Here is a 20,744-nt window from a genome sequence, read left to right as displayed (position 1 = left end):
AAAAAACGTTAAAAATAAATGGTTATTTTTGACATTTTTTTTATTCTAAATTCTCTTTGTCTTTGAATGATAAATTTGCCTAAAACTTTGTTTTAACAGAAACATCTTTTTTGTTTGAAAATTCCTCTCCTTTGGTTGAAATGTCATCTTTTTTATTAAGATTGTAACTGTTTCATTTGAAATTAAAATCTTTTTAAGTTTCCATTTGACTCTGATGTTTCACGCTCAAATTCACACTTTTTTATATAAATAAATCTACTTGATTAAAAGTTAAACTACTTTGTTAAAAATTACCTTCTTTTTTTGTAAGTTCAACACTTATGGTTGAAAATTCTTCCATTTGGTTGAAAGATGTATTTATTTTGATGAAAAGTCGTTTTTATTAATTCAATTGTTTTTGATTTACAGTAAAAAAACTTTTAAATATCAACTATTATAACATTTTCAATCCGAAAATATAAATATTTCGCAAGAAGTTAATTCACGAGCAATATACTTGGATCTTGAATGAAAATGATGAATTTTCAACCAAAAAAAAGAAATAATTTTTTACAAACTATCGACATGAAACATTTACTATTTCAGCAAAAAAATATTAAAAAATATCAGAAGATCAAAAAACAATATAGATAAACTTTTGACAATAAAATATCAACGTTAGCCAAGAATAAAAAAGTCACCTTTTGAGCAAAGATAATTAATTCTCAACCAAAACAGTCGATTTTAAAAAAAATTAAAACATTTCACCAAAAAGATGAGTTTAAAAATAATACAAGAAAACTACAATAGATTAATTTTCAACCAAAGACGAAATCAATTAAATACATGAACTTTTAACAAAGAAATTTCAATTTTCTAACCAAAAATGGAATAGTATTGTATTTTTTAAAAATTAGTTGTATTTTAAAATAAAAAAGATAAATTTTCAACGATAAATAAAACGAGATTTTAACAAAATTGTTAAATTTTCAAGCAATCAAATCTTTAATCAAAAAATGATCAGTTAACTAAGTCGTTCAACCAAGCTGTTGAATTTTCTTTAAAAAAATTACTTTTTAACAAAATAATTGAATTTATATAGAAATATAAATTAGAAATATAAATATAAATAAATTTATATAGAATATTTAACAAACCAAGATTAATTTAGAGCTTAATATATATTAGTAGATTTAAAAAAAAAGAAATCTTAAAAATAGGAAAAAAGAGTTAATAATAGGCCGTTGGTGTACAGTGCCCCATCACTAAGCTACTGCATTTTCGTGCATCAGTACTGCACATCCCCCCGGGGCGCTACTCATCCGAAACCACTGCGTGGTGTCTCTCTTCCGAAACTGTCGCGCGGCGTCATTCATTCGAAATCGCCGCGTGGCGTCACTAATCAAAAACTGCCGCGCGGCGTCATTCATTCGAAACTGCCGTGCAGAGTCATTCATCCGACACCGCTGCGCGGCTTCATTCATCCGAAACGGCCGCGTAACGTCATTCATCCAAAACTGCTGCGCGACGCCACTCATCCGAAATCGCTGCTCGTCCTCTATTCTCGGAAAGCTCCAATCAAGTTTCTTCTTATCCAAGTTAGTCTGGATATCAATGTTCTCAAATGTAAACAAAAGTATGTCTAAAGAATTCATTTTTTGTCAAAGTTTTATAAAAAATAAAATTTATATTTTGTAAATAAACAATAAGGGTGACTCAGCTTCAGTCACACGTGACAGTTTCAAAATATCAGAAATTGTCCCTAATATTACTTTTCTGACCCGATTATTTTTACGAAAATTAATGTTGGTGAATGTACGTGTAACCAGTCTACGGGAACATTTGTTTCCCGAACCACAGTCGGCGCTAAGCTGTTTTCCAATTGCCCCGTTCACGTGTAAATTCGCGGAAAATTTAACTTACGACGCCTGCAGCCAGACTATCTTTTTCACTTTAGGAAGTATTTATGTGGGTTAACACTGATATAAATGTATAGGAAAACTATCAATCTGTTACAAAGTAAATTACTTTCGTTATGCACTGCAAGCGATTAACGAGCTGTTGTTGCCACGTTAAACTAAATGGTTATATTATTTCAAAATAACGATTTTGACCCGGCAGTATTTTTTTAAAAATACCAGTGTTGCTCTATGATTAGGGAATCTGAGTGTGAACCGGGAATATTGGAAAAAATCGTCATTCCTACTTACAATAGGGAATTATTTATAATAATTACAATTCTGACTTGAAACAGTGAATTGTCTGAAATAAAAATAAATATAAGACTTCAAACTATACACTTTTTAAATTAATTATAACTATAATTTGGTGCATTTAATGAAAAAACTAAATATTATTAAGATTTATAAAAATAATTACAACCATTCGGACTTAAAACCCGATATTTGAAAAAAAATATAATTCGGACTAAGAACCTTTGAATTTTCTAAAGTAATTATAATTGTGAGCTGATGCATGGAATAAATAGACGAAATCTTGAAAAAATTCATATAAATAATTACATCTTTCCGGAATTAGAACACGGAATTTAAAATAAAATCAAAATACTGACTTAGAAAATTAAACTTTCTATAATAATTATAATAGTGAGTTAAGGCACGGATTTAATAAGCAAAATACTTGAAAAATTCATTTCAATATTTGCATATTCCCTAACTTAGAACACGGATTTTCTAAATTAATTCAATTCTCACATGAAACGTTGAAATTTCTAAAATGATTATAATTATGAGTTGATGCTCGGAATATATAAACAAAATGTTTCAAAAATATATATAAATAATTCAAATTGTCTTAATATTGAAAGCGGACTTTTTAAAATAATTAGAATTCTGACTTAAAGCGGTGAATTACCTAAAATAATTATAATTATGAGTTAGGACACAAAATACGCGATAAATAAAAGAGGTATTTCAAAACATAAACATATAATTAATTACGATTATCACAATTTAGAACATGGCATTTTAAAAAGAATTAAAATTCTGATTTAAACGGTTAAATTGTGGAAATAATTATAATTATGAGTTGGGTACGAAATAAATAAAAAAATTTTAACTTCATAAAATTATTTATAAATACCCTGACTTAGAAAACGGAAGTTTCAAAAGAATTACAATTCTGAAATGAAATATTAAATTTATTTAATAATTATTATAATTATGAGTTAGGGCGCGAAATAAATATAAGTTATATGCAATAAATGGAATTTTCGACAGAATTAGAATTCTCACATGAAATAATGAATTTGCTGAAGAAATTAAAATTGATTTGAAGCACGGAATTAATAGAATTAATAACAATAGTTGAGGTACAAATTTCAGATAATTTTAATGGTAAGGACTATGAGCTTAGAAAGCTGGAAATTTTGCTTAGAAAATAATTTATATTTATTATAATTTAATAGTTTTGTTGAATAATTTATAAAACATTGAGCTTAGAAATTATTTTAATTTTTTGAGAGTTTAACTGGCCAAGCGAGGAGCACTACTTTTAATTTTTTTAATACAATTATAATAATAATTAAAATGATACTTGTGATGTGAGACGCGGCGAAAGAGAAAATTCATGTATCTCGCGTCTAGGTAATGCGAAAAAATGAAAACAAAAGCCTTTTGCGCGAAAATAGAAACTCCGGTGAGCCGCGATGGGGTGCATATGATGTTGCTCCTTTTCATCTGAAAAGACAAAAAGACTTTTCAGCACGTGGCACTTTTTCTGTTTTGTTCGCCTTCCATTGTACGACATATTTCGCAAATAGAGCCTTTATTCTGGGCTCTCATTATTCACTTACTATCCTATCCTTAAAAGTTTTACTTATTTTTTATTAAAAACTATTTGAAAGTTTGAAAAGTAAATTTAAAAAGCGACTTCATAAAAGTGCTAAAATATAAACAAATTATTATTTTTCAATTGTTATTATACTATTAGGCCTATTTAAATTAAAAGTTTGTTCCGCAACACTGCTGAGTCTCAGGTTGCTGATCAATCTATCTAGCAATCATCCTAGGCGAAGAGCTTCGCAAACTCACGCTCTTCATTGGTCATTTATTATAAACTACATAAAAAAAAATCTTTTGATTTTTTCTATACTTTTTTTTAGACTTTAGGTATGTTTTTGTTGTAGATTTCCGTATTATTTACTTTTTTATTAATTATTTCTTTCTGCTTATCGCTTTCTATAAATATTTTTTTTCTCTAAATTTTATAGTTTATGAAGAAGGCGACTTAAAACTTTTTAAAGTTAACATTGTTTTTTTTATTGAGATAGGAAATTACCGGATGTTAATCCAATTTCAATATAATTAATCAATTATTGAGACTTTAAATGAGTAACAAATTGATTAGCATTTACACTTTTTCAGCAACAGTCACTATGGAAATCGTTACTTTTTTAGCTATTTTTTCGAAACTTAACTGAGAAATATTTTTTTTCGATCAATCTTTTGAAAATTCTTTTGCAATTTATAACATGTAAACAATTTGAATGACATAATTTGCCAAATTACCGAAAAAGTAATTTTTCGAATAATCAAATTCTCGAATAATTAAATTCCTGGCTGTTTTTAATATTACAAAATTTGAAAATATTAGAATGATAAAACTCCTGAATTGGAAAATTCTTGAATCAGAAAATTCCTGGCAGTTCATAATATTACCGAATTTGAAATGTCCCGAATTATGAAATTCCTGGCAGCTTACAATATTACTGATTTTTGAAAATGCTAGAATAATAAAATTTCGGAATAAAAAATTTAAAAATAATGAAAGTCGCCGATGATAAAATTCCTGGCAGTTTAATATAATACCAAATTTGAAAAATCGCGAATAATACAATTTACGACAGCTTATAATATTACTGAATTTGAAAAAAAAATTCTATAATGAAATTTTCGAATTAGAAATTTCCTGAATAATGAAATTCCCGATTAATATAATTCCTGATTGTTTATTATATTACCAATTTTGAAAATTTCAGATTAATAAAATTTCCTTTAGAAAATCCCAGAATAATATAATTCATGACAGATTTTATAATATTAACGAATTAAAAAATTTCCGAATAATAAAAATAAGGAAATAGAAAATTTGAGAATATTAAAATTTCCGAGTTGGAGAATTCCCGAAGAATACAATTTCTGGCAGTGTAATATATTACCAAATTTAAAAATTCGCGAAAAATAACTTTCCTGACAGTTTATAATATTACGCTATTTAAAAATTAAAATTTCCGTACAATAAAATTGACGAATTGGAAAATTCGCGAATAATAAAATTCCCACATTTAAAAATTCTAGAATAATGAAATTCCTGAGTTAAAAACTTACCAAATAATAAAATTCGTGAGAGTTTATACTATTAGCGAATTTGAAAATATTCAAATTTTATAATATTAACGAATATGAACATTCTTGAATCCTCTTAGCAATTCGTTGTTTTTGGTAAACAATTAAATTTTTGGATCAAAAATTATTTTCTTGTGTGGAAAACTAAACTAGATTTAAAAAAATTATATTTTGTTTGAATTAATTTTTTTTACCAAAAATGTAAATATTAGATTTTTTAATTCACCTTTTTTGTTGAAAATTAATGTCTTTTTAGAAAAATTTGTGTATTGTGGTAAAAAATTCATTTACCTGGGAAAATATGTTTTTTCATATATATTTTTAAAATGAAACTACTTACTGAAAGATTCGGTGTTCTTAGTTATCCCTTTAATGGCCAAAACTTGATCCCGTGAAATAAAAAACCTAAAAAAAATCATGATCAATATATGGCCGTCCTCTGCTTGATTTTTGCAAGAAAATGTTTTTTTTTAAATTTTATCATTTTATCGGTTTCTTTTGAGTATAAGATATTTCAGAACCGCCTTACGAGTTACGGAAGAGCCCACTTTAATCTAATGCATTCATTTATTTTGCGGAATTCTAAGCGTGTTACATGCAAATTAAGAAAAAAAATTGTGAATGCTGCTTAGCTGCAACATTAGCCATTAAGGGGTTCAAATTTAATTTTTGGTAGTGCAAAATGAAATTCGTTGGATGAAAATTTCTTGAGTTGAACATTCATCTATTTTGTCGAAAGTTCTTTTCTTCTATTCAAAACTTTTCTTATCTTTTCGGTTCAAAATTAAACTAATTTCTTAAAAACTTGTTGTTTTTCCTTCAAAAAAATGATATTCGTAATGTAATTCTGTTCCTTTCATTTTTGGATTTAACGTTAATTTTTCTTGTTTAAAAATAAAATTTTTCGTTAACAATTCATGTATTTTGTTCAGAATTCACCCTTTTGATATAAAATTATTTTTCTTTATAGAAAATAATTCTTCTTTGCTGACAATTAAACTATTTTCTTAAAAATATTTCTTTGTGCCAAAAATTGTTTTTTTTTTCTGTAAATTAAATTTTTTAATTTATTTATTTGGTTGGAGAATTCATGTATCTTGTGGATTAAAAGATATCGATGCACTAAATTTAATTACAGTTTCAGCTGATATCGAGCATTTCGATCTAATTTGACCAGTGATTCGATTCTGAATTTTGATTCAGCAGAAATATCCCTTTCAAAGCCATATAAATCGTTTACTGGAGCCAGCAGTAGTATAATCCTAATCATTAAATAGAGAGTGTATATGCGTACATGATCCGAGTAAATGGTACATGATGTGAGCATTAGTACCGTGTTAAAACGTTGTAAATTCGCGCTTTCAAAGGCCAAAGTAACATGATGACTACCGTAATATAAAACACTATAATAATTCTATAAAGCTTACGTCTTCCTGCATCTTATAGAAACACACTAGAGAAATTTGTCGTTTATGCAAATAATAATTTTTTATTTAAAATTTTGTTAGTTTATTAGATAATTAATGTATTTATAAGATGACCGGAAAGAGCCACAACACGCTTTTATTGACCGGAAAGTCACAGCGCATTCTGATGAACCGGAAAGAGCCACAACGCGTTTTGATTGCCCAGAATGGCTTACAAGGCCTTCTGATTGACCGAAAAGAGTCACAACGCCTTCTGATTTACCAGAAAGAGCCACAAAGCGTTCCGATTGATTGGAAAGAGCCACAACTCCTTCTTTTTGACAGGAAAGAGATACAACACGTTTTGATTAACGAGATAGTGTTACAACACCTTCTGTTTGACCGGAAAGAGCCACAACGCGTTTTGATTGCCCATAATTGACCAGAACGCCTTCTGATTGACCGAAAAGAGTCACAACGCCTTCTGATTGACCAGAAAGTGCCACAAAGCGTTCCGATTGATTGGAAAGAGCCACAACTCCTTCTGTTTGACCGGAAAAAGCCGCAACGAGTTTTTGTTGACCGGAAAGAGTCACAACGCGTTCTGATTGACCGGAAAGAGCCACAATGCGTTTTCATTGCCCAGAATTGGCCACAATGCCTTCTAATTGACCGAAAAGAGTCACAACGCCTGCTGATTTACCAGAAAGAGCCACAACGCGTTTTGATTGCCCAGAATTGACCAGAACGCCTTCTGATTGACCGAAAAGAGTCACAACGCCTTCTGATTGACCAGAAAGTGCCACAAAGCGTTCCGATTGATCGGAAAGAGCCACAACTCCTTCTGTTTGACCGGAAAAAGGTACAACGCGTTTTGATCAACCAGACAGAGTTACAACACCTTCTGATTGACCGGAAAGAGCCACAACGCGTTTTGATTGCCCAGAATTGACCAGAACGCCTTCTGATTGACCGAAAAGAGTCGCAACGCCTTCTGATTTGCCAGAAAGAGCCACAAAGCGTTTCGATTGATCGGAAAGAGCGATAATGCCTTCTGTTTGACCGGAAAAAGGTACAACGCGTTTTGATTAACCAGACAGAGTTACAACACCTTCTGATTGACCGGAAAGAGCCACAACGCGTTTTGATTGCCCAGAATTGACCAGAACGCCTTCTGATTGACCGAAAAGAGTCACAACGCCTTCTGATTTGCCAGAATGAGCCACAAAGCGTTTCGATTGATCGGAAAGAGCGACAATGCCTTCTGTTTGAACGGAAAAATATACAACGCGTTTTGATTAACCAGACAGAGTTACAACACCTTCTGATTGACCGGAAAGAGCCACAACGCGTTTTGATTGCCCAGAATTGGCCACAACGCCTTCTGATTAACCAGAAAGAGCCAAAAAGCGTTCCAATTGATTGGAAAGAGGCACAACTCCTTATGTTTGACCGGAAAAAGCCTCAACGAGTTTTCGTTGACCGGAAAGAGTCACAGCGCGTTCTGATTGGCCAGCAAGAGCCTCGACGTGCTTCTTGTAACCGGAAAGAGCTACAAGGCGTTTTTATTGCCCGGAAAGAGCCACAAATCAAACATACAAACAAAACATTTTATCAAATTAAATAAAGTTTCCATCAAAGGAATAAATTTTCAGAAAAAAGAATAATTTTATACCAAAAAAGTCGAACCTTCTACCAAAGAAATGTCTTTTAAACTTAATAAAAAACACTATATTATTTCTATAGATTCATATCCACCTCAAAATATTATGGAAACGCACGAGTCACATTGTTGGCCGTGCGAATAATTATTGGTAATTTACATATTTTCTTATGCACTAGATAATTGATTGCTATATGAAATCGGATTTTAAGATAAAAAAGACAATTTTTTTACTAATTATATATTTATTTTTTTATAAGAATGAACAATAGTAATTATTAGGCCGCCATGCTAAAAATTAAAATGTAGATGATCTTTTAACCAAATCGATGATTTTTTACAAAACACAATTATTTTTCACCTAGCAGATCAATTTTTTAACTAACAATATCAACCAGAAGAACGAACAGTTGATCAACTCCTTGGTACAAGATTTATGTTTTTGTTAAGAATTCAATTTACTTGTTTAAGAACTGATCTTTTTTAATTCAAAATTAATTTCCTTAGTTAAAAATATTAATATTTTATCAAAGGCAACATTTTTCTTGCTGAAAATAAACATTTTCAACTAAAAATTAAGTTCACATGAAAAAGTGATCTTTCTGTCATAAAATTTAACTTTTTAAAAGAATTTGTGTTTTTTTTTAAAGATTTATTTTTTGACTAAACCTCTACCTTAGGTATTTTCGTTTGAAAATACATTTATTTTGTTAAAAACTCGACTATTTTGGTGATAAAATCTCGTAAGGTTGTGAATTGAACTATGTAATGGAACATTAATGTATTTTTATTAATATTCGATAATTTTATTTTGAATTTTAACTTTTCTGTTATGAAAATTGAAATAGCTTGTCAAAAGTTTTGCTGTTTGAAAATTGATTTTTTTAACTGAAAATTTCAATTCTATTTTCAGATAAAATTTACCTTTTTCATTAAAAAATTCACGTATTTTCTTACGTACAATTTTTTATTCAAGTATTTATATATTTTACTAAAAATTTCAATATTATCGTAAAAATGCATTTTGTTACTAAAACTTTACCACTATTTTTATAAATTCGATTTTTTCGTGAAAAATAATTTTTTGGCTACAAATGCAAATGTTCCATTTCTGCGTTAAAAATATACTTTTTCGCCGATAATTACAATTGATAAATTACATTTTTTGGTATAAAATTTACGAACATTGTTGAAAAGTTATCCTTTTAGTCGTTAAATTTAGAACCTAGAGATATATGAAACTACATGGTCGTCTTTTTATACATTTATGCTCGCATCAATATGAGGTTGCTTCTAAAAATAAATTTTAATGCTGAAAGAACCTTTTAAGCGAACTGTGTTCGAGGGAGACTTCTTGTTAGACGATTTTCCATTGCTAACAGAACCGTAATTATCAATTGAGTGGAGTAAAATCTTCGAGAGAAAAGTATCTCGACGGGGACTGGAACTGAAAATGCGAAAGACGGATTGCAATTAGCATTTCTTTACTTTCTTAGAGAACTTTCAAGTTAAAAGGGATTAACTATGTAGGTTATATTGCGCCGAGCAAGATACGGAATAAATTATAGAAGTTCGTTTCTCGATTATTGTATTAGGAGCGAGTTGAATTCATGGCATATAACACCTGATTATCAATTATACATACATTAAATTATACAAAAAATCATTTTTTAGAATTAATTTACTTCACAGAAAATGCTAGTTTATCAATTTAATCAAAATTAAATATGGAATTTCTATTTTAAAGATAGTTATTCCGATATTTGTGCAACAACTTGTTTCACCAGAAATTGCTGATTAAGCTGCGCTAAATGGATAGGAGCGTTGCGGTACTGAAAAAAACGAATTGTAATGTTACCCAAAATTTGTGATAAAAGTTCCCAAAACAATAGTTTTGAGAATCCAAAAATTCATTTACTAGTAGAAAATAGTTATTACGAAAAAGACTGATGCTAGAACTCGTTTCTGATAATGCTACTCTTATAAAAATACTGCAGTATTGTTGCTTTAAAGGCCGGTCACTTTGTATCATTATTCACCAGAAATTTCTGAATGAGCTGCGCTGCATGGACAGGAGCGTTACGGTAGTGAAGGAACCAGCTGCTGCTTTATACAAAATCTCAGCTTACAATTTCCAAAACAATAGTATTTAGAATTGCTGGAAAAAAACCCGCTTCTGATAATATTGCTCATTAAATGTAGGTTTTGTTGCGCTGAGAAAGATACAGAATAAATTCTAGAAGTTTTCGTTTGTTTATAATATCAGTGAGTTGAATTTATATTAATCAGTTAATCAATTTAAACAAAATTAAAGATGCAATTTTAATTTTAAAGATAGCCATGTCAATAGTTTTCTAAGCCTATTTTTCACTAGAAATTGCTGAATAAACTGCTGTCCCGAATTTTGTCTACAAATTTCCATAAGAATAGTGTTTGGAATCGTAAAAAAACATTTTTTAATTAAAAAATGGTAAGTGATGAAAAAGCTGACAGTAAAACTATTTTTTGATATTTCCTGTCATAAAAAATACTATACGGCTGTTGCTACAGAAGCCGGCCCCTTTTTTAAATTATTTATTTCGGACTCGAATTCACCTAATACTGGTTTTTTCCACAAAATCCAAGTCATAAATTTTTACATGCACTAAAAAAAAATTATTTTCAAAGTTAAATATTCGTTCAACGTGTTTTAGAGTGCATCTATAAAATAAAAGTTTATTTATGTTAAAAAAATTTTTTCTCGAAAATTCATCTCCTTACTTTTAAAAATTCAACTATTTTTTGTTGAAAGTTAATTATTTTAGATTCAAAACTTTACTACTTTATTTTCGTTTGAAAATTCATCTTTTTTTTAAATTGTTATTATTCAGCTGTGAGTTTATTGTTTGAAAAAATTTAGCTGTTTTGTTGAATATTACTTTTTTTTTTAATTTATATTTTTGGATTAAAAATTGTAACGTTTCATAGAAAATTCGCCTTTTTGGCTTAAAAAATCAACAATATGGTTTAATTTTTGTTTTTCTTCGGACTAAAAAATCTTTCTTGGATTATTTCTTTTCGGTTTAAAATTCACCGTTTTTGCTGAAATTTTTATCTTTCAGTTAAAAATTTATTTACTTAAAAAATGGAACTATTTTGATGTAGATTGTAATTTTTTTTAAATAATAGTAATTTTGGGTTGAAAGTTAAACTATTTTGTAGGGAATTCGTCTCTTTCGCTTGAAAATTCAACACTTTGGTTAAATTCTTTTTATTTCTCTTGACTGCAAAATCGTTTTAAAAATAAAATTCTACCTTTTGACTTGAGAAATCCTACTTTTCTGTAAAACTGAATCTTTTTAATTAAAAAATCTGCTAATATATTTTTATTTGCGAATTAATATTTTTAAAGCAAAAATTTTGTTAGTTGTTTAAAAGTTTAATTATTTTATTAAAAATTCAGCAATTTTGTTATACTCATTGGATCAATAATACTAGAAAATAATAACGTTTCATGCTTTACAGGAGAAAAATTTTTTAAACAAATAATTTTTTTTTCGAAAATCATTCTACAATATATACTGCTTGAGAATTATATGATTAGTTAATTTTGCAAGTGAAAAATTTTATTTTTTGGAAATTTTAAAATTAAGGAATTTTGTAGTTTGGAAATATTCCAATTCGGTTATATTATAAACAGTTCGGGAATTCCGTGATTCGGAAAATTTATTATTCAGGAATTTTTCAAGTTGGTTATCGTACTCGAGAATTTTATGAATCGGAAATTTTTGAATTCGGGGATTTTATCATTCGAGAATTTTATAATTTGAGAATCTTATTATCAGGAAATTTCCCAATTCGGTAATATTATAAACAGTTTGTGAATTTCATGATTGGAAATTTCCCATTTCGGGCTTTTTATTATTCGGAAATTTTCCAATTCGGCGAAATCATAAACTGCTCGGCATTTTATTATTCGGAAATTTTCCAATTGGGGAATTTTATTATTCGTGAATTTTATCATTTATGAATTTTATGTTTTTGAGAATTTTTCAATTCGTTTATATTATGGTAAGTTTGGGAAATCCATAAGTCGAGAAATTTATTGTTCAGGAATTTTTAAAGTCGATATTATTATGAACTGCTCGGAATTTTTTTAATTCGGGAATTTTATTATTTATGAACTTTCCAATTCTTTTATTTTATTATTTAGGAATTTTATAATTTGGAAATTTTATTATTAGGATATTCTACCAATTTGGTACTATTATAGACTGCTCGGGAATTTTATTAACCGGAAATTCTTCAATTTTGGGAATTTTATTATTCGAGAGTTTTATGAATTGCGCATTTTTTTATTATTGCGGAATTTCCCAATTAGATAACATTGTAAACAGTTGGAGAATTTCATAATTGGGAAATTTCCCAATTCGGAAATTTTATTACTTGGGAATTTTCCAATTCTGTAATATTATAAACATTTCACTAATTGTCCACTTCAGCAATATTTTAAACCTTTCGGAAATTGTCCTCTCTAGTAGTATTATAAACTGCTCGGAAATTTTATGATTCGAAAATTTTCCAATTCGGGAATTTTATTATGTGGTAATTTTGTTATTCGGGAATTTTCGGTTTCGATATTATTATAAACAGTTCGGAAAATTTATTTTGCTCTAATTTTACAATTCGGTAATATTATTAACTGTCCGGAAATTTTATGATTCGGAAATTTTAAAATTCGAGAATTTCATTGTTCGGAAATCTTTCGGGGCTGACAATTTTATTTTTCCTGATTTTCAGTTATAACAAGCTCTTCTTTTTCCATTTTTAAAACTCAGCGTTTCCTGTTTAAACCCCCATTCTTTTTCTGAAAAATGAACAAATTAGAGGGAGAGATCACCAAAAATCGACAGTCGAATTTTCGGACCACCTTAGTGTTCCTAATTTTAACTTAGCGCAATTTCTCATTAAGGGGGACGTAAATACTTGTAATTGTTGGAAGTAATTTTAAACGGGTTGGTTTTCACCACTGTCGTAACTTTACGACTGCCTGTAAACCTTTATTGTCGCTGTAGAACGATTGCTGCGCAACCACGTTCCCAGAATTGCTTTTAGAGGACTTAAGGTCCTTAAGCTTGAAGGATTTTAAGCTCGTCAGATTCGCGTTCCTTGCAGGAGTTTCTCTCATTTATGGCCAGAAATACTCTAAATTAGAACCAATTTCAGAAATTAGTTTTATGGGATATTGTAGCATTTCAGAATGCCCGAGTTTTACAAGAAATTAATTTAGAATGAGTGAAAGGGCAACATTTGAAAAAGACAGTTGAATTTTCGACAAAACAGTTCTCGTTTAGCCATCTTTCATAAACCAAAGAAAACAGTATTCGAGGCACAAATTAAAATATTTTTAATTTATTAATTTATGTTAGACCAAAAATGTATTTCCTAATATAAAAGCTGACTTTTACAAAATAGTTAAATTTTTAACTAAGTAATTAAAAAATTCAATTAACATAATATTTTTTGATGTTGTCGTTTTGATCAGATAAATGTATGAAATAATTTAATGTTAATGTTTGGTTGTCGACTGGTCTAAGATCAATTTTTTTTAATAATAATTTTTATTACTCTCCGGCAATCTGAAAGGCATGGGTTCGAATCTCAGCGCACCTTTAGAGCAATTTTTCACAACTCAGAAACAAAATAAATATTTAAAAAAAAGGTAAAAAAAGAAACAATTTGGCTGCATTGAAATTTAAACAATTATGAAAGAATTGTTTAAATAAGCTTTCAAGAAATGTTCATTCAATACCCGAATAATTGAAGCACATGGCATGGTAGCTTTTAATAATTTTCAATTTTCAATTTTTAATTGAGATCCTTTAAACTGCAGAATTTTAACTTTTATAAATTTTGCAATTAAAAAATGTGTAAAATAGAAATCCATGCTATCATTTTTAATGCTATGAATTCAAGAATAAATAAAAACATTGATAAATTTTCAAAATTATATAATTTTAAGAATTTTTAAGCTGTAAACATTAATTTATGCACTAAAATTAGTTTTGCAATCTTTTTAAACATTTTCTAAAAAAAATAGTTAGAAAGAAACATTTCACAATTTTTCGCGAATCTAATGATAAATCCATAATCTTGAAACTCGACTTCTTTCTTTTTTTTTAAGTCCTGCAAAATAAAAAATGTATCTTAATATCTTCGAGATTTTGTTTTCAATTTTGAAAACCTTATAAAATACTCTTTTGGCATTAATTTTTTAAACAAAAAATACCTTTTTGTGTTATAAATATTCAAAAATCTAGATCGTGTTTTAAATTTCGCCAACCAAAATATATTACTTCAACCAAATAATTTGATTTTCGAAAAAACAATAAAGCCTTTAAAAAAATAGTTACGTTTTTTATCAGTTAGCTGAATTTCTCAACTACAATTATGAATTATTAGGATATAAGATTAATTTTTACAAACCAAATAAATTTATCTGCAAATAGTATAATTAAGCAACCATAAATAGTATGCTTAAATTTATATTGCAAAAAAAAAACATTTGAAAAAAGACGAATTATTATCAGACAGGTAAATTCAACGAAAAAGGAAGAATTTTGAACGAAATAGTTTTATTTTCAAGTAAATAAGAAAGAATTTTTCAGAATACCGTGGAATTTTTAACACCAGAAGATTAATTTTTAATTCTAAAGAAAGAATTCACAACAAAACCTTTTAAGTTTCAATTATAAAATGGGAATTTCACAAAATAGCTGAACTTTTGACAAGAAAGATTAATTTTATAGCAAAAGACAAATTGTTAGGCAAAAAGGTCATCTTTATACCATGATTGGACTGGTAAAATTTTTATTTAAAAAAAAAACACATTTTTTAGAAACAACGAATTATCAAACAGTAGTATTCAATGTAAAAAGATGTATTTTTAACAAAATAGTTAATTCTTCAACCAAATTGGTAAATTTTTAACAAGCTTCTTCAATTTTCTAGTCAGATAAATCAGGTTTTAACTAATTATTTACGCTTTTAAGTTAAAAAGTATATTAAAAAAAACATTTGATTTTTATACTATAAAATAAGAATTTTCAGAAAAAAAAGAATTTTTAAGAAAAAAGACCGAATCCACTTCAAATCAAGCAAAAGGAAATTCGGCGATATGTATTTTCGCGATATTTGAAAAAAATTTCACGTATTTGAATTTTTGCTTTGTTTTCTTTTGAACCCACATTTTTTTATTTAAAGTTATAGTTGGTTTTTTAAGAACATTGGAAATCAATTTTCTGAACAACAAAAAACTCCTTTTATATTTTTCGTCAATTTTTTATTGAATTTGTATGGTGCACGATATCATGAATGAGTAAAGACATTTTTTTAGCATTGTTTTAACTATGCAAAATATTTTCTAAACATTTGTTTTTATTTCTTTTTGTAAGCAACCAAAATACGAAAGAAATCTTAAATTGTTAAATTAGGTCAAAAGTTATATAACTTTGAAGAAAAAATAGTTTTTTTTAAATAAAGCAAAAAATTGAAATACCCATCACTAATTTTTAATTTTTAAATTTTTAACTCAAAAGAGATGCATTTTTCACCCGAAAAGGATCCTGAAAATTTTTAGTCTAAAATAATAATTTTTAAAATACAAAAATAATTTTTAACTAGATGAATTCAACTTAAAAAGATCGAACAAATTAATTGAAATTCTAAATGGAAGGCCTATATGAGGATGTCAAGATGTAAAACTTTGTATCGGCACTCCTGCTTCTTGGCATCGAGTTAAGATTAAAAAAAAAGAAAAAAAAGAGTTGAATGTGTGCTATATTTATGCTTATGAGATGAATTGAACTTTCAGCTTCTGGGATATTCCGAGCCCGTGGTGGCAAGCCAGCACAGTGACCATCGGCATCGGAGTAGCCATCGCCGTGATTGGGGCACTCACCCTTTTGGCGGCAGCCTCCTCTTTCCTACCACATGTTCTCAAGACCCCGAAGCACACTCGGGTTCTTGGATCTCTCCAACTCCTATCTGGTGAGTAACTGAGTACCTTTGGTTTTGCTCCTTTTTCCATTAAAGTAGATTATTCATCCCTTGCCTTGAAAAACCCATCCACCCTCTGATATTGCAGACTAGCAAGAATCGTACATCAACAAATATAAATAATAAATCATGTTTTTTAAGGCCTATACCGATTTTTTGGTGTTTTAAAACTTGTTATTTCTATTACAAAAAATTTTTCGACATGTTTCAACCTGTATTTCAGGTCCTTTTTAAGGCTTATTCTAGACGTAAGATATATTTATGACATGCGCTGAAGAAAAGGGGCTTACTCTAAAAATAATCGAAATCGAGGTTTTCACACCTTTCGGTAGTTTTTGAGTTTCTCTTTTTAATGAACCCATCGAAAAAAATTCCGAGCGTTATTATTGCTAATAATTGAGTTGCTAGTTACCCGAGAAATCTAAGCTTCCGCTCGAGATCTCGGGATGCCGTGAATCACCTCCCACCACTCACCACTACATACCCGCGTCTCATCTATATCCCGTCCCTGAGCCGCGTCTTCGACGCCGCTATATGCGGGAGAATGCAGACTTGACTGGAGAGGGGAGACTTCTTGAGTCTTTCCTCTCTCCTAAAAAATCTCACTTTTCAGAGTAAGCCTCGCTTGTTAAATAGAAATTATTTCATTTGTATGTGCTTATTAGTCGTTGATGTTTACTTGCTATGGACCCTGATTGAACTAAACAGATTCAGAAAGATAGCAATGTATGAATAGAAAAAGATAGAGATATTGAATCTTTTCCAAATGCACACTTTGCATCCCACAAACTCTATCTTTTGATTTTCACGCCCTATCCGTTGCGTCTACTTAGATTTATATATGTGTATCCCTGACTTTATCCATTGCAGTCATTTAGATAGAAATTCTCAGATTCACAAAGATAAGGCTATCTTATATTTGAGAAAAGATGGAAATGGATGCACTTGGATATAAAAATAGGGATTGAAAAAGATAGACGAAATTGTTTATTTTCCAGCGGATAGAAAAGGATAGATGTAGATAAGCTTAGCATTAATTTATATAGAAAGACTGGGATGCGGAAAGTTAGGGCTATCTTATATTTAAAAAAAGATAGAAATGGATTTACTTGGATAGGAAAATAGGGATTAAAAAAAATAGACGAAAATGTTTATTGTCCAGCGGATAGAAAAGGATAGATGTAAATAAGCTTGGCATTAATTTAGATGGAAAGACTAGGATGTAGAAAGTTAGGGCTATCTTATATTTCAAAAAAGATAGAAATGGATTTACTTGGACAGGAAAATAGAGATTAAAAAAGGTAGACGAAATTTAAGGTTGCCTAACGCATAGAAAAGGATAGAAGTGGATAAGCTGTGGATTCATTAGATAAAAAGACTGAGATTCATAAAGATATCTTATATTTCTTATATATTATATTTCTGAAAAGATATAAATGGATTGCCTTGAATAGGAAAATAGGCATTAAAAAAGATAAAAGAAATTTGTTAATCCCCAAAGGATAAAAAAGCGTAGAGGTAGATAAGCTGTGGATCCATCAGATAGAAAGACTGAGATTCACGAAGATAGGGCTGTCTTATATTTCTGAAAAGATATAAATGGATTGGCTTGGCTAGGACAATATGAATTTAAAAAGTTAGAAAAAATCTTAGATTATCTAAGGGATAGAAAATGATAGAAGTAGATAAGCTGTGGATTTATTTACGTAGATCGACTAGGATTAAAGAAGGTAATGCTATTGAAGAATTCAGAAAAGATAGAAAGAGATTCAATGATTGTAAAGAAATTTAATTAATTTTAATGAATTCATTTAAAAAATTGATTTTCGGCATAACTCTTTTCATGAAACTTAGCTTAAGATTTATGACGAAAAATTTTTTCAGTATACTTGATTTTAAATTAAACATGAACTGAATAATCTCATTCTGAATAGGAAATCCCAACATAGGAACCAAGTTTTCAAAATAATTTACAAATTCCTATTTTATCCATTTCACAGTGATTTATTATGGTCGATCAGTGCATTTAGAATTCAGAAGCCTTTTAAGAATTTTCAAAGGATTCAGGAGAACAATAAAATTTTCTCGAGATTTCTGGTAAATTTTTTAATAATTTCTTTATTTTAAATAAGGGATTTTTAAAACAAAATTGAATTAAAATTACTTGCGAAAAATTTTTTTTTTTATTGTAGATTATTGAGAATAAAAAATTTTTCATCAGATTTCCAGAAAAATGTTAAATGATTGTGTATTGTGAAAAATTAACTTTAGGATAATGTTCTAAAAGATTTCAAAGTATTTCCAAAAAAATTTCAAAAAATAATCTGGAAGTCTTGAAGGCAAATTTGGTTCTCTTTAAAAAATTTTATGACAAATTTTAAAAGACATTTAGAACGTTCAGATATAGTATATTAACAAGATTATTTAAAAAGGTTTAATTTGATATTTATTAAAATTTGGAGAGAAATGTATATTTTGCACAATTTTGTAAAAAAAAAGATTTTTTGAATTTAGAAATGTTTTGAGAATAAAAAAAATGTTTTCTAGATTAAAAGGAAAATTCAATGTTATTTTCTAAACTATTCCAGTAAATTTGTTATTTATTTTGCAGAATTTAGTTTAAAAAAATGGTAGCTCGAAAAATTTTCCAGTATAAAAAAATGAACTAAAATAACACATAGTCAACCAATTCAATTAATGGTGATGAATTTATTTCAAAAATTTGCTTTTCGTCATAAAAAAAGTCTCTGTGCGCGCGGCTCGCAAGTTTGTTTAACCTCTCGCTAGTATACTCAATTTTCTCATATTTTATATTGTTTTGAGTATCGTATCTGTAGTTGATGGATGTTCACATCCCCCGTGTACTCTGCAAGTGCTTTTCCTAGTCTTTTATGACTCTTTATCGGTGATAAAAACTGTATCATAGGTTTTCCTAACCTCAAAGTGACACGTGTTGATCTGTGTTACGATTTGTCTACCTTTTTTGGATCCTATTGTGCCTTCGATCTGGCTTATAGACTTTTTCTTCCACTGAATCATTTTGCATATGTGTGAAGATGCTAAATAGATCCTGTAATTTATTGTTAACTGAGTAAAGTGTGCATAGTTGTGCCTATACTATAGTCACTTTTGTTTAGACTGTACTCGTGTTCACTGTTTGGGTGTGTGGATCAGTTCACCAACACCAATCGCCTAAAATATAGAGTCGTGATAAATAATCCACCATGAGTACACAGGACAACGACAACAGACTCACAGTACCCTCCTCTCAAGATGAAAATTATCCGTGCGTTATTTGCAAGGATAAGGTAGTCAAGGAAAATTTTTTTTTCCCGGACTGCCAAACCCACTACCACCCTGGATGTGCCAAAAAACCACTATGATACCTCATTTAGGATACTAGAAATGCTGTGGTCACCCCACCACTCCGGGACCACTTGATTTTCAAGCTTTACTTCGTGCTGAGTTCGCTATCATGAAAGAGGCCTTGTCAGCGGACTTAGAAAAGGTAAACAACTCAGTTTCAGATTTATCACGTGATTTCAAAGCTTTTAATACTAGACTGTCAGATTGCGAGACTGTCATTGATTCTCACAGGAAAAAGATTGATGAACTTGAAGTTAAAGTTGTGGAGCTCCAGGATCCATATCTTTCCAAAGATGCGCTAGGACACTACTCGGATATACTCGGTGAGTTTGAAGACCGTTTGAAGTGCAAAAATAATTTAAGAATTTTCGGTTTACCTGAGGCTACGCCTTCACCGATGGCACAGGGCAATTCTCTTCAAGTTCAGGACAAAATCTATTGTTAACCTCTTCCAATCCTTTCTATCTGACAAATTTGATTTTGACCAATTTAAAACCTGGCGAATTGGAAAATTTTCTCAGACTCTCCCAAAGCCGAGACCTGTCAAAGTGAACTTCACAGCACCACTTTCTGCTATGCTAGTCCGGAATGCTTTTGTGGATACCACACTGTCACAACAGTTACCAGATCATTTAAGGGACCTGAGTATTTCAATCGACAGGACCCGATTACAGCAAGAGTATTACCGAAGAGCCAGGAAATAACTCAATGTCAGAACCAGCACAGGAGAAACGAACCTGCGCATTCAAAATCGTCGCGTCATTCCAACAGTTGTCAAAATCACACCATCTACCGCGCACCTAAACCCGCGTCAACGCAACAGTTAAATAAGGTACAGTCTGTCAAGTTAAAGCGTGGGTGGCTTTACTCGCAGTCGGTAAGGTGTATCGACATGATTTTGGTGTCAAAATATTAAGAAGAGCTCCC

At 29.5% G+C, this 20,744-nt stretch overlaps 1 protein-coding gene across 1 annotated transcript in view; it reads left to right on the top strand.

Annotated features, from left to right (window-relative positions):
- The window catches only part of LOC117169504 (LHFPL tetraspan subfamily member 6 protein-like), a 128,471-nt gene that overhangs the window by 75,795 nt on the left and 31,932 nt on the right, over positions 1–20,744 (top strand). The window contains exon 3 of the mRNA XM_033355913.1: positions 16,267–16,442. Coding sequence (XP_033211804.1) covers positions 16,267–16,442 — 176 coding nt within the window. The remainder of the gene's footprint in view (positions 1–16,266; positions 16,443–20,744) is intronic.

This window comes from Belonocnema kinseyi, chromosome 3, assembly GCF_010883055.1.
Source record: "Belonocnema kinseyi isolate 2016_QV_RU_SX_M_011 chromosome 3, B_treatae_v1, whole genome shotgun sequence".
NCBI lineage: Eukaryota > Metazoa > Arthropoda > Insecta > Hymenoptera > Cynipidae > Belonocnema > Belonocnema kinseyi.
The sequence above is the reverse complement of the archived record's forward strand: the minus strand, read 5'-3'. Positions and strand labels throughout refer to the sequence as shown.